The sequence below is a fragment of the Lithobates pipiens genome, unplaced genomic scaffold (assembly GCF_037356315.1).
Source record: "Lithobates pipiens isolate NorthernLeopardFrog02 unplaced genomic scaffold, aLitPip1_a1.2 Scaffold_1, whole genome shotgun sequence".
NCBI classification, from domain to species: domain Eukaryota; kingdom Metazoa; phylum Chordata; class Amphibia; order Anura; family Ranidae; genus Lithobates; species Lithobates pipiens.
Genome location: NW_027507685.1, coordinates 133,287,920 through 133,314,833, shown reverse-complemented (window position 1 = coordinate 133,314,833; position 26,914 = coordinate 133,287,920). Strand labels below are relative to the sequence as shown.

The 26,914-nt window shown below is 43.4% G+C and overlaps 1 protein-coding gene across 1 annotated transcript in view; it reads left to right on the top strand.

Moving 5' to 3' along the window:
- Positions 1 to 26,914, top strand: part of ABCA2 (ATP binding cassette subfamily A member 2) — a 278,032-nt gene that overhangs the window by 238,325 nt on the left and 12,793 nt on the right. The window contains exons 37-46 of the mRNA XM_077477138.1: positions 1,279 to 1,426; positions 6,249 to 6,372; positions 6,517 to 6,649; positions 9,236 to 9,356; positions 11,272 to 11,450; positions 11,732 to 11,873; positions 16,082 to 16,216; positions 16,515 to 16,618; positions 19,687 to 19,779; positions 20,177 to 20,279. Of these exons, the coding sequence (XP_077333264.1) occupies positions 1,279 to 1,426; positions 6,249 to 6,372; positions 6,517 to 6,649; positions 9,236 to 9,356; positions 11,272 to 11,450; positions 11,732 to 11,873; positions 16,082 to 16,216; positions 16,515 to 16,618; positions 19,687 to 19,779; positions 20,177 to 20,279 (1,282 nt within the window). The remainder of the gene's footprint in view (positions 1 to 1,278; positions 1,427 to 6,248; positions 6,373 to 6,516; positions 6,650 to 9,235; positions 9,357 to 11,271; positions 11,451 to 11,731; positions 11,874 to 16,081; positions 16,217 to 16,514; positions 16,619 to 19,686; positions 19,780 to 20,176; positions 20,280 to 26,914) is intronic.

Below are 26,914 nucleotides of genomic sequence, written 5' to 3'. Positions count from 1 at the left end.
ATAATACAAGACATAAGGCAATTGTTTTCAAAGGGACTGTATGAGCAGAGCATAGAATTCAAAGTGTTATCTATTTGCTTAAAGTGAACGTTGGCTGTGCTCTTGCCATGAAGCAACTTAGGGTACTATCTGCTATCCTGTCATTGTGAACATTTTTTTAATTTAAACGGACTCAATTTTCTTTTGTCGTAACATTTTCTTTGTCGTAACAAAAGATGAACATATAGCGTTCCAAAAGAATTAAGATCATAGTCACCTATTCTCAACGATCTATGTGCTTTCTGTAGCTTTTAAAGACAAAGGTGGACAACCACTTAAATGATGATGCCCTTTTATACAAGCTCCGCCTATTGTGCAATTATTATTTTGGTGAAAGCATTGCTAGAATGGCAATATGGGGTATGCTTTATATTATGCAGAGAGATACAGTACCTTTTAACTGTTCAGATTACCCAATGAGAGAAAGAAAAGATTATTTAAAACAGTAGTGAACTAATTTTTTTTCACTTGTACTTACAGGTAAGCTTATAATAAGGCTTATCTTTAGGTACAATAATATTCACAGCTGCTGGAGCTGGTGACTTTACTGGCTCATTCTCAGTATGGTCTTTATTGATCAATGCAGAGAGTGCTGCGGTGCGATCATGACTCCCATTCACATGTGTGGGAGTGATGTCATCGTGGCACAGCCATTCAAACGACCAGAGAGTGTGAATCCAGAAGGAAGACTGGGTGACGATGGAAGCACCAGGGGCAGTGACTACTCAATGCCGCTGGAGGGCTCCATTTAAAAGATAGATCTGCCACAATGTGCTAGTATGCAGTGCATACTAGTACATTCTGCCATTAATCCGCAAGGAGTCCAGTTAATTTTTTTTTTACTTAAATTTACTACTGCTTTAATGTTTGAATGTTAATGTGTTAGTGAGTCTATGGACGCCTCTCAACATCCCTTGTGGGTACGTTCCCTTACAGCTTTCTTACAAATTTAGCCTCAAATGCCTGTAGGTGACCAGAAGAGGAATCCAAGATAAAGGAACTTGTAGCAGTAAATTTCAAAGCTTGGTTCTGTCACATCTAACCCTGCTGCCCTAGACACTGAGCCATGAGTGACATTATAATAAAAATAGCCCTGTCAACAGGTAACCTTATTGAGGCTTGCTTGATTATATACCCATCTCCTGGAAAAAAAAAATGTTATTTAAATTTTATGCTGCCATTTATGTCCTAAATACAGATAAATATGTTTTTCTTATGTTATATTATTCTTTCCTATAGTTGGTCAATCACCCCTATCATGTACCCGGCCTCCTTCTGGTTTGAGGTGCCCAGCACAGCCTATGTTTTCCTCATCGTCATCAATCTCTTCATTGGTATCACCGCCACGGTGGCCACCTTCCTGCTTCAGCTATTCGAACATGACAAGGTAAGTGGTATTAAGTTAGTGCTAAGCTGCTTGTCTACCTTACAATATACATTGTACACACACATCATACCACATTTACATTGGATGGGTGCTCAACCCCCCTAAAGCACACACATGTACTCTGTGTGATTACTAGATCACTATATATTGCAAATGCACAAGATAAACCGTTATTTATTAGGTTGGTCCAACTAAAACTGATATTGGGTCTGGGTAGATATTAATACCCATCTGGTGTTGAAATTACAGTAAAATGTATGCAGTTGACTTTCCATTTCTGCCAACTTGCTTCAAATACTGCAAGCATCCACTGTTGTTTTTCTCACTGCATGGAAAATAGGGCAATATGCTATTGTAGTGACCAAGATCTACAAGAAAGCAGTGGGTGACTCAGTTTATCCATATATTAAATACCAGTTTTGAGTAGTGTAGGCTAGTGCTCTATTTTTGGGGGGCACAAACAAACCACCCGACCCCCTTGTTCCTTCGGTTGGTTGGTCAAACCTGGCCTCCCTGGCCAACTTGACTCCTTGGCCAATCGCTTCCTGATTGACTGGGAGAAGCAGGAAGACAATAGTGAATATTAATTTGCTATCGTCACACATCTGGCTGGGCTCAGAGCGCCCCAAGACCACCCTTTTTTTAAGCTAATTAGAGCTTCAGGTTCTAATCACGTGCTTGGGGGGAAGAAAAAAAACATTGAAATCCTTGCGTTCGGCGCCCTCCATGTAGATTAGGGGCCGGGAGCATGGATTAGGGAGGCGGCGTCCCTAATGGAGCAGCTGCCACTGGTTTTAATATTGCTTTCCTTTTATATGGGAGTGCCAAAAGTTAAACAATATAAGGTGATGATGGTGTGCTTCGTGGGTTAAAATATAGTTTTATAGCAGTTTTTTTCTATCTATTGTGAAGCAATATAAAATATAAAATTCAATGATAGAACAGAAAAGGTTTGTGGAATTCAGAGATCAGATGGTATGTGGTGTCACAACCAGAATTGTCCTCATTCTGTACCTGTATGCCACAATTGGTTTTGCAGAATTAAATTACACCTACCTTGAAAGGACATTAAATCATTTAGTGTGCTTCCTGCCATTCTAGATGTTACTGATGATTGAACAGTCAGCCTTCAGTGAAAATACAAGCCTGTTGATGCAGGGTAATAACCTTAATTCTAAAAAAAAAGTTGGGATGCTGTGTAAAATCTATTTAAACACATAATGCAATGATTTGCAAATTCCATAAACCCATATTCTATTCACAATAGAAAACATATCAAATGTTTAACCTGAGAGAGTACCGTTTGAAGAAAAGAATAAGGTACTTTTGAAATTGATGGTAGCAGTACGTCTCAAAGTTGGACACTCTGTAACCATCTGGGAACTGAGGAGACCAGTTGCTGGAGTTTTGGGAGAGGAATGTTATCTCATTCTTGCCTGATATAGGAATCTTAACTGCTCAATAGTCCTGGGTCTTCTTTGTCATATTTTTCGTTTCAAGATGCTTTCACCAAAAATTTAAATTTGTGAAAGTTGGTGAAATTGGTGACTCTTTTATGAAGCCATGTTGTCATCATAGAAGCAGTATGCAGTTTAGCATTGTCCTGCTGAAAAAGGCAAGGTCTTACCTGAAAAAGACATCTGGATGGGAGCATATGCTGCTCTAAAACTTGGCTATATCTTTCAGGACTGATGGGGTCTTTCCAGATGTGCAAGCTGCCCATTCCATGGGCAATAATGCACCCCCTTAATATCAGAGATGCAGGCTTTTGAACTGAGTGCTGATAAGAAGCTGGAAGGTCCCTCTCCTCTTTAGTCTGGAGGACATGGCGCCCATGGTTGCCAAAACAGACCATTTTAAATGAGCATTGGTCCAGAGAAGATGGTGTCATTTCTGGATCATGTTTAAATATGGCTTCTTCTTTGCATTATAAAGCTTTAACTTGCATTTTTGGATGGCACGACAATCTGTGTTCGCAGACCATGATTTTTTTTTTTTGGGGTTCAGTATTCCTGAACCCATGCAGTGATGTCCATTACAGAATAATGCCTGTTTTTAATGCATTGCTGTTTGAGGGCTCGAAGATCATAGGCATCCAATATTACATTTAGATTGGCAATTGCACGGTCATGCAACACTGTACACAAATTACATTTTATATTAGGGTTGCACTGATACTGTTTTTTTACTGGCGGGTGCTGATACTTTCAGTCAAGTAATTGCCAACACCCAGTACCGATACCTTTGTGGTGCGAGTTGAGCCCATACAAAATGAAAAATACAAAGAATTGCATGCAATTTGAATAGGAATGTGGTGTGATTCATGTCTGAATCGCATGTGTTTTCCTACACTGCTTCTGTGTGAACCCAGGCTGAAATCACTATCAGAAGCAGTGGCGGCTGGTGGGCTTTTCTTCTGGAGGGCGGCAAATAACCAGTACTACCCCCCCAACCCCGGGCGGTGCGGCACTGATGCCAGGCACATGGATGGGGGGGGTGGTGCCCATGCATCCACAGTGCACAGGTCGCAACTGATGACAAGCCTGGGTTCACACAGGAGTGGTGGGGGAAACTGCATATGATTTGGACAGGAATCACTCGGCATTCCTGTTCAAATCACATGTGATTCTTTGCATGAATGAGCCCATTCATTTTGTTTAGTCTCAATTTCTCACCACAAAGGTATTGGCACCGATATTGTTGCAACCTTAATTTATATAATTTTTTTACACAAATACAGCTTTCGTTTGATGACCACCACGAAGAAAGACTGAAAATCACCACCACATACACACACTCCCCACCTTACTTTCTGTTATAAAACATATCCAATATAATCAAATTTCTTTATACATTTAGGTCAAAATGTATTCTGCTACATGTCGCAAGTGCTTGCAGTGATCGTGGTTTATCATACTAACACTGCATTTTTGAAGACCTTATACTGTTGGGAACACTTGTATACTTATGATCGTGATCAAGATACTGAACCATACAGGCATTATACTAGTACTGGCAGTGACCAGTAACGCTAGTAACTAGTGTGACTATGATAGTGTGGTGGGCAATCTGTTGGTAACTGACACTGGCTGGGAGGGACACTAACTGATACTGATGTCTCTAGTGACACTAATACAGTGATCAGTGATAGTACCGGACACTGTACTAATGACACTGGCTGGGTGAGAGGAGTGATCAGGAGGGCAAGCGTGTAGTTAACTATATGCCTAACAAGGGTATGCAAGTGTATGTGTGCTGCTTTTACTTACAGATCATCTGGCTGGAGTCTCTCCTTGTTTTCATTTCCAAATGGTAACTGAAGGTAGAGGGAAACCCAGGCAGATCTGGGTGTTGTACCAACGCACAGATCTCTATGTTGTGATTGGTCACAGCTGGTCAGCAGCTATACAGCCAAATTGATTGGATACAAACTGTTGACAAACTTGTGCTGTGTCCATTCACAGCATAGGTCAGCAGGGGGTGTGCGTATGCACCCCCCTAAACCCGGAAGTACACAACACACAGGTACGTCGCAGTGCCTGGGGCTGCCAGCTATAAATGTACTGTTGGCGGGCAGAAAGAGATTAAAAATTGTACATTTTTTAAAACATTTGATATGTTTTCTGTTGTGAATAAAATATGGTTTTATGAGATTTGCAAATCATTGCATTCTGTTTTATGTAGATTTACACAGTGTCCCAACTTTTTTGAAATTGGGTTTGTACAGTGGCTTGCAGCCATCAGTTAGAACTTTAGATTTATTTTCACATATCCTATTTTATACTGTTGTCTCTGTCAGAGCAGTGATTCCTCGCCTTTCTTCCATAAAACCCTATCTCAGGTGTTAGTGAAAAACAGCATATGTGAAAGCAGACAGCTGTTGCTGTCTCTACTCCCTTGGCTCTGATTTTCAGTAAGTGCAAGTGCCTGTGTAAAGCCGGTTATACATGGATCAAAATTTGGCTGGTTCAGTAGGGACTGGCTGAATTTAGATTACTGTATGGGCAGGCTGGTTGTACACGAGTCGATCTATCAATCAACTTGTGTACAACCTGCCTATCGGGTTTTTCCAGAATAATCAGTGCTGCCGACTGTAGCCGGCAACACTGATCATTGTATTCTGATGGTGGGCAAGGTTTTCCACTGTCGGAATAAGATAGCACAGCGGTAGGGATTCCTCTCAAATGTGTGGATGGGGAAATCAAGACATGTTCTTTTATTCAACCTGCTGGTTAGACGGAAAAAAAAAAAAGCATAATGTATGGACTGCCCAAGACTTAATCCAGTCTTCTGTGGGTCCTCTTGATCTCTAAGAACAAGCTGTACGTGGAACCAAACTGCTTGCATTAAAATAAAGCTCTGTCTGTACTAGCACCAATTTTTTTCTTTCACATTAAGATGCTGGAGCTACCTCTGAGCCTTGATGGTTGGATGACAGGTGGGGCTTAGCACCAGGAAGGGTGAAGCTTTATCTTGACTTTGGAAGGTCCTGTCTTTAGCCTGCACCCAGGATCCAAAGGGTTTCACAGTGATTTGAGGACTGGCACAGTTATTTGCGGTCACCACACTTTATCTGAATACATATAATTTGGATAATAGTGTTAAACCTCAACCAACATCTATTACTTGGGACTGCACTATCGTTTTTATTTATTTATTAATTTATTTTTTATAGGTGGTAATTTAAACCCTTTTAAATATAATTTATTTTGTATTTCTCTAAATGTTACCAAGGTTTTTCTACTTTCCTGCTGTTATTTAAAAAAAACATCAGTGCACCAATGAAATGATCTAGCATACTTTTTTTCTTTCCATTGGTCAGGACTTAAAACTGGTGAACAGTTACCTCAAGAGTTGTTTCCTTATCTTTCCCAATTACAACCTTGGACATGGGCTGATGGAAATGGCCTACAATGAATATATCAATGAGTACTATGCAAAAATAGGTAAGGAGGAGTCTGGAAAATCGTTTGTACGTTGTCTAGAATGATTTGGAGACAAGGGCACAATCCCGCCCAATGTAAACCAGATGTCCTTTCTCTCCAACTGCCTAATGAACTTACAGATGTCAATTTTTTATACATTATCAGGTCAGTTTGATAAGATGAAATCACCGTTCGAATGGGATATAGTCACCCGAGGCCTGGTGGCCATGACCATAGAAGGATTTGTAGGTTTCTTCATCACCATCATGTGTCAGTATAACTTTTTCCGCAAACCACAGTAAGTATCCAACTACTGCCACTAACCTCACTGGATATAAAGTGCTAAACATCAAGCTACCAATCAGAGACTAAATGTTATCCCCATCCTCTAGAACAGTGTTTCTCAACCTTTATACCTTCGAGGAACCCCTGGCAAAAAGTTGAGATCTCAGGGAACTCTTAAAATAATGTTCACATCTACAGCTCACGGACCATTGGTATGATCGGCGAGCTGTTGATAATAACAATTATTTTTAGAAATAGCATTAAATAAAATAATATTGAAACATTCCTACTCTATGCAGAGCTGCAGCAGATTTTGCACTCTCCTGTTTTTAGTAAATCAGCCCCAAAGCCCCATTCCTGTCATTCAACTGTCACATTTCGGAGACTTTACTGTCCAATGAAGTTTTTGGCATTTGGCAACTGATCAGTATGGGGACATGTGTAGAGCCTGGCCCTAGGATCTACGGGCTCCACAGGGTAGGGATCATCCTGTGGTTTGAGTCGAATGTAAATTCGACTCAAACATTGGGTGTTCACCCATTCATCAAATTCCAAACATTATGGGGCATTTGCAGCAAATTTGCGCACCGCGGAACGCTCCATAATGCACTGTGAGATTGCAGTGCATTGATGTCTGATGATTGGCCAAAGCATGCACCTGACCTGCGTGCTTTGAAAGTGTAAAAAAAACAAACAAAAAAAAAAAATTAAAATAAAATAAATAAAAATAAAAGTCTCTCATCTCCCCTACCCCCATGCTTGTATGCAAATGCAAGCCTGCATGTAGGTCTGGCATGCATATGTAAACTGTGAGCGCAGCACACAAATGCGAGGTATCACTGCAAATATCAGTGTTAGAGCAATAATTCTAGAACCAGAACTTATTTTAAATGGATAACCTGTAAAAGCTTTTAAATCATCACCTATGGATAATTTTAACCACTTAACAACCGGCCCATAGTCAAATGACGACTACAGGGCGGTTCGATAACTCTAGGGAGGGCATACTATGACTCCTCCCAGAATCGCGCACACGTGACCGCCGGGTCCTCCAGATCACGGATTAGGGTAAATGGCTGCTGACAGCAGCCATGACGGAGTGATCACATGTAAAAAATCCGGCGTGATATCTGGTTTCTCTCTCCCCTCTCCATACAGTGTGAGCGGAGAGGGGAGAGATCTGATGCAGCAGCGATGTGGGCTGGATGTGTAGTGCCCACAGCGCTGCTCAGTGACAAATCCAGCACTCATCCATCCTTCTGTATAAGCCATCCCGCCATCCGCGCTCAGCCATCCCGCCATTCATACTCATCCATCCATGCTCAACCATCCTCTGTCATACTTATCCACCCATCCATGCTCAGCAATCCCATCCACCCCCAGCCATGCTCAGCCATACCCAGCTGTACTCGGCCTCTGTATGTGGCCAGGCCGTGGAAGTCTCCCACATGTGGTACCGCCATACTCAGTAGGAGTAATAGAATCTATTGTGGGGTATCATTTTTGGTATGTACATGCTATGCGTTAGAAATACTGTATAAATGGAAAACTTTGTGTTAAAAAATGCGTTTTCATTTTCTTTCCACATTTTCCAAAAATTTGTAGAACAAAATGACTTGTACAAAAGACTCATTATTCCTCATAGATAATACGTTGGGGTGTTTACTTTCCAAAATGGGGTCATTTTTGGGACATTTCCATTGTCCTGGTGCTCCAGGGCCTTCAAAAGTGTAAGAGGTAGTCAGGAAATTAGATGTGTCATTTATACCCCAGAACACCTGAAGGTGCTCCCTGCATGTTGGGCCTCTGTATGTGGCCACACTGTGTAAAAGTCTCACACATGTGGTATTGCCATACCCGGTAGGAATAGCAGAATGTGTTTTGGGGTGTAATTTGTGGTATGCATATGCTGGTGTAAGAAATAACCTGCTAATATGACAATTTTGTGAAAAAAAAATCATGATTTTGCAAAGAATTGTGGGAAAAAAATTTAAATTTCTTTTACAAAAGTTTTATTGGAAAATTGAGTACAACAAAAATATGCAAGTATATGATGGTTACAGTGGACATAAAATAAGAGGAAAATCCAGACGATGGGATATATATATATATATATATATATATATATATATATATATATATATATATATATATTACAATATACATCTGTACAAATATTTAGAATATTTGAAGAGAGGGTAAATGCAAAAAACACAAACAGTTGTGATGTTTCCTGGTGATGTTCAGACATCATGCTAAAAAATTTGATATTTGTTTACATGCATAAAGATTGTGGATAAAAGAAAAAATAAGAAAATAATCCAGTCTGTCGATTTTGGTTGTCCCATATCACTGTAAGATTATCTAAGATTATCACAAATGAAAATAATTATATTCCTGAAACAATATCATACTGTCATAAATAGCACAGAAAATTATTTTGATTCAGAAAATATCATTTTTGGGGGTTCTAAGTAATTTTCTAACAAAAAAAATGCTGATTTTGACATGTATATGGCGGATGTCATAATTGTCCTGGATGACAAGTGGTTTTAGTAAGCCAATGCTTATTGTTTTTTTATTTTTTTGTTCTTTATAGGCGTGTTCCTATCTCCAACAAACCAATTGAAGATGATGATGTAGATGTGGCAAATGAACGACAGAGAGTTTTGAGAGGAGGGGCTGATAATGACATGTTGAAGATCGAGAATCTAACAAAGGTAGCAGTTTGGGATATTTTTAGATGTACAGTTTAAATATAGTATTGTCAATATATCCTTTAAAAGGGAAAAAGTGTTCTTGCCGTTAAAGCAGGAGTCCACCGGGACTCCGCGTTTTTTTTTTTTTTTTAAAGCCAGCAGCTACAAATACTGCAGCTGCTGACTTTTAAAATAGTGACACTTACCTGTCCAGCGCGCCTGCGATGTCGGCACCCGAAGCCGATCTGTAGATCGTATGTCGGGTGCTGCCGCCGCCATCTTGGGTATGGGAATCAGGAAATGGAGCCTTTCGGCTTCATTTCCCGGTTTCCTACTGCGCATGCGCAAATCGCGCTGCGCAATAAGGACGGTCCCCGCTGCCTCTGGGATCTGTGTGTTTCCCAGCAGGCAGCGGGGCACTTGCGGAAAGGGGCGGGCACTTGTTTAAAGGGGCATAATATACGCCCCTTTCCGCAGAGAGCTATCCCGGAAGTGGGTGCAGAATACCTGTACTGTACAGGTATCTGCACCCCCCTCCCCCCTGAAAGGTGCCAATTGTGGCGCCGGAGGGGGGGAGGGTTCCGATGAGCGGAGGTCCACTTTAGGGTGGACCTCCGCTTTTAAGTATTGGCAAAAGGCACAAGAACAAAAGGTACTGGCTACTCATGATGACTTTCCTTGCTGTCTCTCACCATCAGTGTACATAGACCGCACCATGATACCTGCTATTAGAGGATGCGGTATCATGAGTGGCTCTCTGCTGCCTTATAGGGAATTCAGCTTGACATAAACCAGTGGTTCTTAACCTCAGTCCTCAAATACCCCCAACGGGCCATGTTTTGGGAACTTCCCTTAGATAAAATTGCTCTCATCAATACCATGTGATTGATATTGATTTAAAGCAGTTGTGCAAAGTAAAGGAAAACCTGAAAACATGGCCCATTGGGAGTACTTGAGTACCGAGGTTGAGAACACTGACAAACTACTTGTCTTGCGTCATTACGGGCTTTAAAGTGGAACTGAACTCAAAAAGAGTTGATCTAGTATGATATAACAACATAATTTTAGTGCCCAGAAAAACGCATTGTTTTTAATATCAGTGCTCCTCCTGGTATATGAGGATGCTTGGATATGCCCGTTTCTACAACCTTATAGATGTATCTCTTTGTTTTAGTGACAAGGCTGGTCCAAATGAAATATTTACATATATTGAACTAATTACATACATTCAACAAATCAGCGGTATGTTCAAATCACTGCACCACAGATTCCTCCATAGACACATACAATACCTATGATGCTGTTCCAAATATCTTGTGCCGATCACTTAGATGGTAACCATAAAGATCACTAAAATGAATGAACACTAGGTATCAGAATGTGTCACCAATATCCAAACTGCATAAAAAACTAAATAAAATAAAAAAATGTGATGAATAGCAATCAAACACTTTGGCTTTCATGCTCAAAAAAAGTGTCTACAAAAAGTCCATAAATCAATAGTCCAATGTGCCCACAGGGATGTGACTGAAAGCTTTTAAATGTGTCCCACGCACTTCATACAGAGAAGGTGCTCTTCAGTCATTTCACTCCATCGCCTTATAAAGCTTGGTTCACACTGCAGGCGACTTTGCCTTGTGACTTCCTTCTTAGATGCCATATAGGAGCCTGTACAAGGGCTGAAATTGCACCCAAGTCAAACCAAAGTAGTCTAGGAACCTTTTCTAAAGTCTGATCAACTTGTGTAGTATCAGTCAAGATGGTTCTCGTAGGGAAACATTGAATTTGACATGTAATGCGGCTTTGAGTCTCACAGGTCAGATTCCATGTCGCAACTGTGTGAACCGAGCGTAAAACTAGAAGTCACCAGACTTTTAGACCCAAACCCTGGATGCAGTTCCAGATTTCACCCAATATATTTTCTCCACTCCTGCAGGTTTACAAGTCTCGGAAGATGGGCCGCATCCTTGCAGTAGACCGCTTGTGCATTGGTGTCCAACCAGGAGAATGTTTTGGGCTTCTTGGTGTAAATGGAGCTGGAAAGACCACCACTTTCAAAATGCTCACAGGGGATGAGAGCACCACTGGAGGAGAAGCTTTTATCAACAGACAAAGGTGCAAGCAAAGGCTTATTTTCTACCAGTGTAAAGGATTTATTATAAGTAGGGGCCATCTACCTACTTATAGACACAAAGTAAAAAAGCTAAGCTAACAAATTTGTTCTTTAGCAGCTAGAGTGTCTGTGTCTCCAAAACAGATTAGGCAATAAAAAGGTAGATAATGATTGGTCACAGAATTTTCTGATTTACGAGGCTCTTTGTGGTTTGTCTGAGTTCTCTCAAGATATACATTAATGTCTAATATACGATTCCATCTGTTTTTCTTATCTTTGGCAGCATCTTGAAAGAACTCCTTCAGGTTCAGCAAAGTATTGGTTACTGTCCACAGTTTGATGCATTGTTTGACGAACTCACAGCCCAGGAACACCTCGAGCTATACACCCGTCTTAGGGGGATTCCTTGGAAAGATGAGGAAAGGGTGAGTTATATTTTAAGAGTTAGTCTACCAGAAAATATTTCATTTACAAGTTGGGTTGAGTCACTTGGCCAATTTTGTAGCTTTTGGCCTCAGAATCAAGGTCTCCTCTCCACAGGACAATGTTCCTCACTGGAACTTGTAGCTTCACAAGCTTTAAACTGCTATGCTAAGTCACCCTTCCCATACAGAAATGTAAGTCCCAGGCCCTCCTTTTCAATACCTTATTACACAACAGAGATTCTATTATAATTTTAAGTTAGAGAACCAAAAGGCAGTGGAACCCTATTGTATTTTCATATGCTGATTTTAACATTCTTTTTCATGTTTATTTAATAGAATCTTGTATGTACATTTTGATTTTGTTTCAATTGACTAATTTGGCTCCTTAATACTCCCATTTTTGCACTTTGTTACTAATATTTCTATGAGACCTTCTAATGAGACCCCCATCCTTGGATAAAAAACTGTTCCATTGTATTTGAAGGTGTGCAGACATGGGACCTAAAACAAAGATTTAAGAGGATTAGTATATGAGAAGGCAAAAGAAACCTTTTAGTTGATTTATAAGGGAACCTGTCAGGACAGCTGTTATCTAGCACATACTCCTTTACTACATTCACTAACATTGGTGTAACCTGCCCTTCTAAAAGTCGTTCCAAGCAGTAAATCACAGATTTATTTGATATCTGCTTACCTGAATCTATTTAAGCACAGACAAAATTCTTAAGCCCTGATGAAGGGGGAGAGTGTTTGGCCCCTGAAATGTATTGGATTTATTATGCTATGCATCAGTTTTATCATTAAATTACCCTGGCTGTTTGTTTTGCACTCCTTTTTAACCACTTAAACCCCGGACCATTTTCCAGCTAAATATATAAAAAAACAAATTTTTTCCTCAGTTTAGGCTGATATGTATTCTCCTACATATTTTTGGTAAAAAAAAATCTCAATAAGCATTTATTGATTGGTTTGCGCAAAAGTTATAGCGTGTACAAAATAGAGGATAGTTTTATGGCATTTTTATTAATAATTTTTTTTTTTTACTAGTAATAGCGGCGATCAGTGATTTTTATTGTGACTGCGACATTATGGCGGACACGTCGGTCAATTTTGACACATTTTTGGGACCATTGGCATTAATACCGCAATCAGTGCAATTAAAAATGCACCGATTACTGTAAAAATGTCACTGGCAGTGAAGGGGTTAACCACTAGGGGGCAGTGTAGGGGTTAAGTGTGTGTGTGAAGTCTGAAGTCACTGATCATCTTTCCCTATAACAGGGAACAGAGGATCCGTGGCAGCCTCAGTAGGAAGCACGAGGAGAGGTTTTGTTTACACTTACCTCTCCTCGTTCTTCAGCTCTGTGACCCGATCGCGGGACACCGGCAGCGGTGTGGATTCTCAGCTCTGGGTCCTTTCTCTGTTTCTGAGGTGGGTCCCCATTTTGTGGAGTGCTGCTGAACCAGAGCGAGCGTGCCCGCCCAGTAAACTTTAGCGACCCTTAGAAAATCTGAATCCAATTCCCTGTTTGGACCTGGTACATGCTGGAATACCAGAAAAAAGTGCTGGTTCTAGGGTAGGCACGCCACAGTGGCTGATATAGCAGAGACATGCTATAGCCCAGAACTTGCACTACTTCCAGGCCCTGGACAACAGTAGCTTGCAGTGTTGGGGACCTGTAACAGCTGATAGCCATTAGGACAGGTTCTTAAGGCTGGATTCACACCTATGCATTTATTGTGCATTTTGCAGAATTGCACTAGAAAACGTGTTCCATAGAAACCATGTTACATGGACTGTAGTGCAAATCTGCAAAATGTAAAAAGCACTAAAACTGCATAGGTGTGAATCCAGTCTAACACTTCTCCACCCATCAAAAACGAAAAATTTGACAATATAGATAGCCATTTTCTGTGTACCATGTTTTTCAGTTAATTTTAAGGCTGTGAATACTTTAAACAGAGATACCCATTCACTTTATAAGACATAAATAGTATTTTACTATTAAATAATATATAGAAAAATACCGCACTGCCCTTTGGTTTCGTATTCATGCTTTGTAGCCCCTGTGAGGGCGCTCAAGGAGCAGATTGTAGTCTCTTGTTTATTCCTGTTTATGCAAATTTTCAATAAACATATTGAAACAGAAAAATACCGCGCTAAGTAAACTAATACATAAAGAAAAGCAGCAGCTCATAAGTGAGATACACACATATATAAAGCAATAATTAAAATGGAGCTACGCTAAAAACTGGTATTCAGATGAACAATATACCATATATGATTAAACATATATCTAAGAGTGATTCTACACACCAAATAAAATGTGAGAGTGTATAGAATAAATTAGTCCATAAAACACAATTGTGTAAATCCTTGAAGTGACTTCCTGCCAGCATGAAGTCGTGCACTTCCACCACATAAAGTGTGTGCTTACCGGTTGGCAAGCTATCATAAGCCTGCGGCTCATACCCAGCTGGGGCCTTTATCCAGGAAGTAAGGAATGGCAGCTCTGGAACACAGCAAACGATCAGGGAGACTCAAACATTCAGAGGTCATAGAAGTAGACCAGCTATTACCCAAAATAGAAAGGAGCTCACCATAGTGTAAATCATTTTAACCGTTTCCCGAACGCCTCACGCAGATATACTGCGGCAGAAGGGCATGTACAGGCAGATTAACGTACGTTGCCCTTTAAGAAGCGGCTTGCAGGCGCACGCCCGGAGCTCCGTGAGTGTGATTGAGGGTCTCGTGGACTCGACGTCAGTGGGATACCATCTCACGGAGAGGAAGAACAGGGAAATGCTAATGTAAACAAGCATTTCCCCACTCTGCCTAGTGACACTGTCACTGATCACAGCTCCCTGTGTTGTCACCCCCCCCCCCGTTAGAATCACTCCCTAGGACACACTTAACCCCTACAGCGCCACCTAGTGGTTAACCCCTTCACTGCCAGTCACTTTTACACAGGAGCCAATGCATTTTTAATTGTACTGATCGCTGTATAAATGTGAACGATCCCAAAATCAAACCCAAAGTGTCCGATGTGTGAACCATAATGTCGCAGTCCTGAATAAAAATCGCTGATTGCCGCCATTACTAGTAAAAAAAATATAGAATAATAATAATAGCTAATGCCATAAAACTATCCACTATTTTGTAGATGCTATAACTTTTGCGCAAACCAGTCAATAAATGCTTATTGCAAAAATAATACGTAGAAGAATATGCATTGGCCTAAACTGAGGAAATTTGTTTTTCTTTTTTTATATATTTTTGGGGGATATTTATTATAGCAAAAAGTAAAAAAGAATGCGTTTTTTTCAAAATTGTCGCTATTTTTTGTTTATAGTGCAAAAAATAAAAACTGCAGAGGTGATCAAATACCACCAAAAGAAAGCTCTATTTGTGGGAAAAAAGGATGTCAATTTTGTTTGGGAGCCACGTCACATGACTGCGCAATTGTCAGTTAAAGTGATGCAGTGCTGAATCGCAAAAAGTGGTCTGGTCTTTGGCTAGTCAAATGGTCCAGGGCTTAAGTGGTTAAACACATTTATTTAAAAGCTAAAAGATGCACTTACAAAAAGTAGAAGAACACCCTTCCATCATATAAACAACATGATGACGTCAACACGCCACCCCTTCCTAATAGTATTTTACTATTACCCTTTGGAAATAATAAATATTTCAAAAGCCTGTACAAGCGTGGGGAAACAAAATTTGTAAAAAATAGTATTTACAAAATTGGTTGCTTTACTGTGCTGCCCTTTATTATTATATTAAATCACAAAATATGGAGATATGCTTTAAGTTTTTTGAAGTTGAAATGTGAACAGCACCAGAAAACAGAGCCATTTGTTGAAACATTGGTATGCATATTTGTTATCATTACACAAGTGGTGTAAGCTGTTAATGCAATACAATGCGCCTCCTTTAGAAAGCTGGAAGAAAGTCAACTAGCTGCCCATAACAACCAGATTGTTCGTTTTATTTTATTTCCCAAACCAGCCAGCTGAAATATGACCAGTTGGTAAAGGAAAAACATTAGTTTTTATACAAAAAAGCCCACTATGAAGCTCTGTAGCAATTCGTTAATATGGATTCCACCTATTGTCAATTAGGAGAATCTAGACACTTTATGAAAGGAGAAATGTGATATTGTTTATCAAGGTATGATGCAGTTATTATGATGTTGTATTCTTGGCAGGTGGTGAAATGGGCACTGGAGAAGCTGGAACTGGCTCAATACTCTGACAAGCCGGCAGGAACATACAGCGGAGGGAATAAGAGAAAACTGTCTACTGCCATCGCCCTCATTGGCTACCCATCATTCATATTTTTGGTAAAATGCAGAACTTAATTTAAAAGTGGAGTACAGATTTACTTCATCAATACTCATCAAGAACACATCCCATAAGCTGCCCACTTATTACCTGTATTAGTCAGAAAAGGCTCTTCTACGCCTCTCTGATTTATCTTAATTTTGTTACCGGGGCATGACTTTCCCTGACTTCAAGGCTCCCATGGTAATGAATGTGCCCACACTCATCACTAAGCCATCTCATTGGACAGATGGATGGTAACATCCCTCTGTCCCAACAACACATTGTCATAGTGTCATTTTCCATTTATCGCTATAGGATGAACCCACAACAGGAATGGATCCCAAGGCTCGCCGATTCCTTTGGAACCTTATCCTGGACATCATCAAGACTGGACGTTCCCTGGTGCTAACATCACACAGGTATTATAGTGATACAGTAACAAGAATGTGCCTTTTTCTTTTCCTTTAACAGTGTTTATGGAAACTGCTGCCAATATGAACTATTGAGTTCACCAGTACTTACAGTAACTAACGAACAAAAACTGCTCTACTCTGGCCCCAGAGACTTGGATCTTTCCCAGCTGGGTGCTGCCATCTCACCTCTCACAAAGCATAGACAAGGTCAAGTCAGCCTGTCAGTCACAGCCTCAGCCCTTTCTTTGATAGTCATATGTCACTGATTTCTGTTTATGGCAGTAGCTAGGGGGAGTGGTTAGAGGCGGAGGGCTTAGCTGTTGACTTAACAAAAAGTCAAAATTTAAAGTGGTTGTAAACCCTTACAACACACTTTGACCTACAGGCAAGCCTAGATTAAGGCTTACCTGTAGGTCCAAGAAATATCTCCTAAACCTACGCGGTTTAGGAGATATTTGGCGAAAGACAGACACCGCTGTCTACGGCGCACTGAGTGCGCCGCGGTCAACGGCTATTTACCGTGAGTGGCGGCTCCCGTGCGCACGCGCGGGAGTGATGTCATTGCGGCTTTCGCCGAATGACAGCGGCGGAGCAGCGAGACCCACCGAGAAGATGGATGCGGCGGACTACAGGGGACAGCGGTGACTTCGCTGGCTCCTGTGTCAGGTAAGTGACACATAATGGACTACTATGCGATGCATAGTAGTCCATTATGCTTTACCTTTGCAGGGAATGAAAGAGGAGGTAAACTCATCAGGGTTTACTTCCTCTTTAAGTAACAGCAGTGTGACATCTGCTTTTTGAGGTGACGGCACTGACTAGTCAGAATCTACAGTGAAGAGAAAAAAGTATTTGATCCTCTGCTGATTTTGTGCATTTGCCCACTGACAAAGAAAATATCAGTCTATAATTTTAATGGTAGGTTTATTTTAACAGTGAGAGACAGAATAGCAACAAAAATATCCAGAAAAACGCATTTCAAAAAAGTTATAAATTAATTTGCATTTTAATGAGTGAAATAAATATTTGATCCTCTATCAATCAGCAAGATTTCTGGCTTCCAGGTGTCTCCTATATAGGTAATGAGCTGAGATTAGGAGCACTCCCTTTAAGACAGTGCTCCTAATCTTGGCTTGTTACCTAAAAAAAAAAAAAAAAGACACCTGTCCAGAGAAGCAAGCAATCGATCAGATTCCAATTGCTCCACCATGCCCAAGACCAAAGAGCTGTCCAAGAATGTTGGGGACAAGATTGTAGACCTACACAAGGCTGGAATGGGCTACAACACCCATCGCCAAGCAGCTTGGTGAGAGGGTGACAACAGTTGGTACAATTATTAGCAAATGGAATAAACACAAAATAACTGTCAATCTCACTTGGTCTGGGGCTCCATGCAAGATCTCACCTCATGGAGTTTCAATGTTAATGAGAATGGTGAGGAATCAGGCCAGAACTAAATGGGAGAATCTCGTCAATGATCTCAAGGCAGATGGGTCTATAGTCCCCAAGAAAACAATGGGTAACACACTACATCGTGAAGGACTGAAATCCTGCAGCGCCTGCAAAGCCCCCCCTGCTTAAGAAAGCACATGTACGGGCCTGTCTAAAGCTTGCTAATGAACATCTGAATGATTCAGAGGAGAACTGGGTGAAAGTGTTGTGGTCAAATGAGACCAAAATCAAGCTCTTTGGCATAAACTCAACTCACCGTGTTTGGAGGAGGAATGCTGCTTATGACCCCGAGATCACCATCAAACATGTAGGTGGAAACATGCTTTGGGGGTGTTTTTCTGTGAGGGGACAAAACAAGTTCATCGCATCAAAGGGAGGATAGATGGGGCCATGTACCACCAAATCTTGGTTGAAAACCTCCTTTCTTCAGCCAGGGCATTGAAAATGGGTCCTGAATGGGTATTCCAGCATGACAGTGACACAAAACACATGGCCAAGGCAACAAAGGAGTGGATCGAGAACAAACACATTAAGGTCCTGAAGTGGCCTAGCCGGTCCCTAGACCAGCCTTTCTCAACCTTTTCAACATGGAGGAACCCTTTAAATAGTTCTCTGGTCTCAGGGAACCCCTGCTAAAAATTAGAATTCTACAACTCATGATACATTAGTGTGATGGTGATTGGGAGGATTAGTCCTTACACTTGTGGTCATTGGGAAGAATTACCTCCTTACAGATACCGAGAGGTAGAAATTGCCCAATGCTGAAGGAACCCCTAGCCACCTCTGGAGGAACCCTGGTTGAGAATCACTGCCCTAGACCTTAATCCCATAGAAAATATGTTTTGACTAACCAAATGTCGGCCTCAAAATCTTAATGACTTGGAGGAGGATCTGCAAAGAGGAGTGGGACAAAATCCCTCCTGAGATGTATGCAAACCTGATGGCCAACTACAAGAAACATCTGACCTCTGTGCTTGCCAACAAGAGTTTTACCACTAAGTACCAAGTCATGTTTTGCGAAGGGGTCAAATACTTATTTCACTCATTAAACTGCAAATCAATTTAAAACTTTTTTATAAAAATGCGCTTTTATGGATATTTTTGTTTCTGTTCTGTCTCGCTATTAAAATAAACCTACCATTAAAATTATTGGAAATTGGTAATTTCTTTGTTAGTGGGCAAACATACAAAATCAGCAGGGAATCAAATACTTTATTCCCCTCACTGTATCTGGTCCATCCTGGAAGTGCTGATGGAAAAGAGAGAAGATCGCTGGAGCAGCTTCGGGGTGCTTACATTCCTGCAACCCCAGAGGTAAGTACACGGGGGGGGGGGGGGGGGGGTCCGGTGTTCACCTTTTCATTTTTGCTGTAAGGGTGAACTAACCCTTTAACTTCCACTTGGGTTTACTGGTAAGTACATAGTCCAAGTGAAGATTACTGTCAAACCGGTTCTATTTCGTGCAGGGCCCTCTGATCCCTCCTGCATGGGTTTGTATTGTAAGTGTACTGTCTGCCCTCATGTTGTAAAGCGCTGCGCAAACTGTTGGCACTATATAAAGCCTGTATAATAATAATATTTATATCAGGTCCAGCACCATTAACACCCTCCCTTATCCCCAGCATGGAAGAATGTGAAGCTCTGTGCACTCGACTGGCTATAATGGTTAACGGACGCCTCAAATGTCTTGGCAGCATTCAGCACCTGAAAAACCGGTAAGAATATAGTCCCAAATAGACAGAGATCTCAAGTGTAACATCACTTTTGTTAAGTAAAAAATAAGGTAATTTATGTACAGTGCAATGAGTTTAGAAGACTTCATTGCATAGTACTTACCTACTACCAGATGGTTGAAACCAATACATGCATTCCATTGCAGAGTGGGAGGGGGCTGTCTCACACGATCAATCCCAGTTTTGTGTTGAGAGAAAAAAAATGCAGAAAATAGTTGTGATCCAGTCACTAAGAAGGTAATTACCTTTCTAGTGGCAGTCCATACACAAACAGTGTACAAGGCAACCCTGGATTTACCATAATGAAAAATGTAATTTTATTTTTTGTGAAAGTGGAGTTTTCCATTAAATATGACCTGTGTGATTAACAATGTTGCAGGTTTGGTGATGGTTACATGATCACTGTAAGGACAAAATGCAGTTTGAACGTCAAGGAAGTCGTACGGTTTTTCAACAGGAACTTTCCAGAAGCCGTACTCAAAGTAAGTATGAGCAATCCTCACTGTCCCTATCATTGAAAATGTTGCAATAAATATTAAGTAACTAATCCCATGCTTGCTCTCTTTTTAACATTTAGGCCCCTTTCACACTGGGGCGGGAGCGACGTCGGCGGTAAAACGGCGCTATTTTTAACTAGCAATCGTGAAAGGGTTAAAGCCACCGCAAAGCGGTGCTGCAGCAGCGCTGCCCCATTGATTTCACACTGCTCCAAAGATGCTGCTAGCAGGACTTTTTTTTACCATCCTAGCGCACCGCTCCAGTGTGAAAGCCCTTGGGGCTTTCACATTGGAGAGACAGCAGCGGCTGTTTCAGGTTGGTTTGCAGGCGCTATTTTTAGTGCAATAGCGCCTGCAAAACGACCAAGTGTGAAAGGGGTCTTAATAGAAAGCAAAAAGCAGGATTATATTTAAAGTAACCCTGTGCTTTGTTTATACAGGGTAAACCGGTAATCCCCCAGCTTCCCTAACAGCACATACCTTTCCTATTCCACCACTCTATTCAGCCCCCGGGAGGACAGAAAGAAAGCCCCTATGTAAGCAAGTCCCTCTACTCTAAGCTTAGGGCACAAGGCTAAGCCAAACATACATGGATCACAACTTGACTGGTACAGCAGGGCCCGGCCCGAATTTCGATACATGTATGGGCTAGCTGGTCAGGCAAGGGCTAGCAGCCTTAGGCCTGGGGGGCAAGTCCAGTCAAGTGACACATTGAGCCACTGGTTTTATAACTGATATTGGTGTTATGAAGCAAGACAAATATGATGCAATGTGGTAACATAATTTAATGTTAATAGCAACAAAGGAAGTTTAGCAGAAATAATGCATCAGTTTAGCCTCCTCAGTGTCTATCAATGCAGCCTCATCAGTGCAGCATGATTAGTGCCTCTCAACTCAGTCTCACCAGTGCCCATCCATGCAGCCTCACCCACTCTTACCCATCAGATTATTGCCCATCAGCTCTGCCTCATCAGTGTCCATAAGCTTGGCCTCACCAGTGCCTATTGCAGCCTGATTAGTTCCCATCAGCTCAGCCTCACCAGTTCCTATCAATGCAACCTTATTGGTTCCCCTCAATGCAGCCTCACCAGTGCCCATCAGAGCAGCCTGATTAGTAACCATTAATCCAGCCTCACCAATGGCCACCAGCTCAGCCTCATCAATGCAGCCTCACCAGCAGTGGCGTCACTAGGGTTGGTGTCACCTGGTGCTGTAAAACATGGCGTCACACCCCCCCCCCCCCCCCGCCTAGGCTGCCCACACCTTGAAGGCAGTGCACAGTCACGGGGCACACCCAAAACCAGCCCCTGTAAATGATAGTATAGGGTGGTATAGTGACAGGTTAGGGTAGTATAGAGTGGTATAGTGGCAGGTTGGGGTGGTATGGGGTAGGTTGGATTGATATATTGGCAGGTTGGAGGTGGTACAGGGCAGTGTTGGGGTGGCAGAGGGCAGGTTGTGGTGGCACAGGGCAGGTTGCGGTGGTACGGGGCAGGTTTGGGGTGGTACAAGGCAGGTAGGGATGTGTGACAGTGTGCTGTGTAGTAACTTGCAGAATACCTCTGATTACCTCATGCTTGCAGATGAAGATCCGGGTGGGTGGGAGGGGCTGCTGTGTGCTCGGGTCTAACTCCTTCAGCTGTGGGATCAGCATGAAGGGGTCTGTGGGAGGAGTGGAGGAGGCAGCCACACCCCCAGCTCCGCCCACCTAATCCGGCTGCCACGGGAGCTATTGGCCTGAGTGACAGCTGGGGAGTGTTATAGGCATCCTCCCCCCCGTCCCCCCTGCACGGCTGAATGCCCTGCTCGCACCGCTCCAAGCTATAGTGTTTAGTGGCTGCCCCGGTGTCACCCCTCCGGTGGGTGTCACCCGGTGCGGGCTGAACCCCCGCACTACCACAGCAACGCCACTGCTCACCAGTGCCCATCAATGCAGTCTGAATAAGTCCCCACGGGCTCAGCCTCACCAGCACCCATCAATGCAGCCTCCCCAGTGCCCATCAATGCAGTCGGAATAAATCCCCATCAGCTCAGCCTCACCAGTGCTCACCGGCACAGCCTCACCAGTGCCCATCAGTGTAGCCTGATTAGTGCCCATCCCTGCAGCCTCACCCACTTGTGCCCATTAATGCAGCCTCATCAGTGCAGCCTGATTAGTGCCGTCAGCTCAGCCTAATCATTGCCCATCCATCCGGCCTCACCAGTGCCCATCAATGCAGTCTGATTAGTGCCCCTCAGTGCAGCCTCACCTGTGGCCACCAGCTCAGCCTCATCAGTGCAGCCTGATTAGTGCCAATCAGCGCCAATTAATGCAGCCTGACCAGTGCCCATCAGTGCAACCTAATTAGTGCCCATAAGCTCAGCCTCATCAATGCAGCCTAATTAGTGCCCATCAATGCAGCTTTACCAGTGTTGATCAGCTCAGCCTCACCAGTTCCCATCAATGCAGCCTCACCAGTGCACCTCAGTTCAGCCTCATCAGTGCAGCCTTACCAGTGCCCCTCAGTGCAGCCTGATCAGTGCCCATTAATGTAGCCTCACCAGTGCTCCTCATCTCAGTCTCACCAGTGCCCATTAGCTCAGCCTCCTTAGTGCAGCCTGATTAGTTCCCATCAATGCGGCCTCGCCTGTGCCCCACAATGCAGCCTCACCAGTGGACACTAGCTCAGCCTCATGTGTGCAGCCAGATTAATGCCCTTCGGCTCAGCCTCACCAGTGACCATTGATGCAGCCAGACAAGTGCCCATCAGTGAAGCCTCACCAGTGCCCCTCAATGCGGCCTCACCAGTGGCCACCAGTGCCCATCAGTGTAGTCTGATTAGTGTCCCTCAGTGCAGCCTATCCAGTGCCCATCAATGCAGTCTGACTAGTTCCCCTCAATACAGCCTCACCAGTGCAGCCTGATTAGTTCCACTCAATACAGCCTCACCTATGCCCATCAATGCAGCCTCACCAGTACCCATCAGCTCAGCCTAGTTAATGCAGCCTGATTGGTGCCCATCAGCTCACCCTCACCAGTGCCAATTAATGCAGCCTAATTAGTGCCCATAAGCTCAGCCTCATCAATGCAGCCTAATTAGTTCCCATCAATGCAACCTCACCATTAGGGATGAGCCGAACACCCCCCGGTTCGGTTCGCACCAGAACTTGCGAACGACCCCCGCGTTCGGTACGAACGTTAGAACCCCATTGAAGTCTATGGGACTCGAACGTTCGAATTGGAAAGTGCTCATTTTAACGGCTAATATGCAAGATAGTGTCCTAAAAAGGGTTTGGCGACCTGCCTCCTGCCTCAGGGGACATGGGTCACTGCAAAAAAAAGTTTTAAAAACTACCGTTTTGGCGGGAGCACTGATTTTAATGACGATTAAAGTGAAAAAAAAAAGTGAAATATTCCTTTAAATATGGTGCCTGCGGGGTGTCTGTAGTATGCCTGTGAAGTGCCACGTGTTTCCCGTGTTTAGAACAGTCCCTGCACAAAATGACATTAAACGGAAATAACACCATTTAAAACTGCTTGCGGTTTTAATGTTATATCTGGTTCCTGCAATATGGTTGAAAATCATTGAGAAACATGGCATGGGTAGCCCTCCCTGCCCATTACCAGCCTATTTGGGTCTTGTACGCATATTAAGGGGAACCCCGTACCCATATTAAAAAAAGGAAATGCGTGTGGCCCCCAGGCCCTATATACTCAGAACAGCAGTATACAGGCGGTGCAAACAAGACAGGGACTGTGTAGGTTTGTTGTGTTAAGTTGAATCTGTTTGTCATTTTCAACCGGTACATTTTTAAAGTGTAGCTCCAGTCAAAAAAACTATCTTTAAGCTTTTTGGAAAACATAGGGAAGGGTTATCACCCCTGTATAATTTGTTTTGTCGTCCATCTTTTTTCATCTCACTTGCTGCTGTCTCCTTGCGTTTGCAAGTAGGAGATGTTTGTAAGTTGGATGTTTGAAAGTAGGGGCCTGCCCTATATTATAGCGGTATGTACTGGGTACAGAGCACGCAGACAGCACGCACTTCTCCTAACACTACTGACTGCAAGCTCTATTATTAACCACTTGTTAGCCCAATGTTTGCATAAAGTGAAAGATGAAGTTATGCTGAGTAAATAGATATCAAACATGTCACTCTTCAAAATTGCACATGCCCGTGGAATGGCGCCAAACGTCGCTACTTAAAAAATCCCCATAGGCGACGCTTTAAATATTTTTTTACTGGTTACATGTTTTGAGTTGCAGAGGAGGTCTAGGACTAGAATTATTGCTCTCGCTCTAACATTCTCGGCGATACCTCACATGTGTGGCACATGCGAGCACATGGGGACATGGGCGCTTTAATTTTTTTTTTTTTTTTTTATTGTTCATTTTACTTTATTTATTTTAGTTTGACATTTTTCTTCCCAAAAATATATTTTTGATCACTTTTATTCCTATTACAAGAAATGTAAACATCCCTTGTAATAGGAATATGGGGTGACAGGTCCTCTTTACAGTGAAATCTGGGGGGTCAATATGACCCCACATCTCACCTCTAGGCTGGGAAGCCTGAAATAAAAAATAAAAAAAAGATTCTGGCTTTGATCGTACTGGCGAGTTGGTAGAAGCACCGGAGGGCGGTGAGGGGTGGGGGGCGTCTATGGCTGGGTATTTCAGGGTATCACCGAGTATGGCTGGGTATCTCTGAGTATGGCTGGGTATGGCAATTTATGGCAGGGTATTACAGAGTATTGGCGGGGTATTGGCGGGGTACTACAGAGTAATAGCAGGGTACTGCACTGCAGAGTAATGGCAGGGTACTGCACTGCAGAGTAATGGCGGGGTACTGCACTGCAGAGTAATGGCGGGGTACTGCACTGCAGAGTAATGGCGGGGTACTGCACTGCAGAGTAATGGCGGGGTACTGCACTGCAGAGTAATGGCGGGGTACTGCACTGCAGAGTAATGGCAGGGTACTGCACTGCAGAGTAATGGTGGGGTACTGCACTGCAGAGTAATGGCGGGGTACTACAGAGTAATGGCAGGGTACTGCACTGCAGAGTAATGGCAGGGTACTGCACTGTAGAGTAATGGCGGGGTACTGCAGAGTAATGGCGGGGTACTGCACTGCAGAGTAATGGCAGGGTACTGCACTGCAGAGTAATGGCGGGGTACTGCACTGCAGAGTAATGGCGGGGTACTACAGAGTAATGGCAGGGTACTGCACTGCAGAGTAATGGCAGGGTACTGCACTGCAGAGTAATGGCGGGGTACTGCAGAGTAATGGCGGGGTACTGCACTGCAGAGTAATGGCAGGGTACTGCACTGCAGAGTAATGGCAGGGTACTGCACTGCAGAGTAATGGCGGGGTACTGCACTGCAGAGTAATGGCGGGGTACTACAGAGTAATGGCAGGGTACTGCACTGCAGAGTAATGGCAGGGTACTGCACTGCAGAGTAATGGCGGGGTACTGCAGAGTAATGGCGGGGTACTGCAGAGTAATGGCGGGGTACTGCAGAGTAATGGCGGGGTACTGCAGAGTAATGGCGGGGTACTGCAGAGTAATGGCGGGGTACTGCAGAGTATGCACTGGTATTGCAGAGTATTGGCAGGGAATTGAGGGGTTAAATTCGGTGAGCAGCGATGTGGGCACTGCAGATGCAGCCCACATCGCTGCTGACACCGATCTCTTTCCCCTCCGCTGTACCGATCGGTACAGAAAGGGGAGGTAGGAACAGGCGTCATAACATGACGCCGGTTTGTTTCCAAGTGATCACTCCGTCATTTGACGGAGCAATCACGTGGTAAACGGCCGCTATGAGCGGCCGTTTACCGTGATGCGCCGGGTCCTATGGACCCGGCGGTCACGGATGCTCTCGAGTGCGCACACCTCGGGGCACGCGAGAGCAGAATTCTGGGAGGCCGTTAATTAACGGCCTCTCTGAGTTAAACAACCGCCCTGAAGCCGTTAATCGGCAATGGGCAGTTGTTAAGTGGTTAAAGCTAGATCACTAGCTATATAGGTGAGGTGAATATAGTGGTGTATACTGCAGTCAGGGCACAGACAACAACCACTACACAGCAGCAAGATAGGAAATCAGCCAAAAACGATTGGTGTGTACTGTGTTGAAGGTACACAGAACACCCACTGCTTCAGATGCAAAGTAACACACTACAGGAGGCCGCCTTAAAGGCGGCCTTATATAGTGTGGGGCGTGCACTACACAGCCTGAGCTATGATTGGCCACAGGCAGGATGCCTGTGGCCAATCATGGCTCTCCTCGCTGCCGGCGCTGCGATTGGCCAAGCATGCGGGGTCACAGTGCATGCTTGGCCAATCATCGGGCAGCAATGCACTGCGCCAACGCAGTGCATTGTGGTCCGCGCGCGCGTCACTCGAATTTTGACGCGAACGGCCAAAACGTTCGGAATTCGCCGAACGGCCGAACGGCCAATGTTCGAGTCGAACGTACGTTCGACTCGAACACGAAGCTCATCCCTACTCACCATTGCAGCCTGATTAGTGCCTATAAGCTCAGCCTCATCAATGCAGCCTCACCAGTGCCCCTCAGTGCAGCCTGATTAAGTGCAGCCTTACCAGTGCCCATCAGCTCAGCCTCACCAGTCCCTATCAATGCA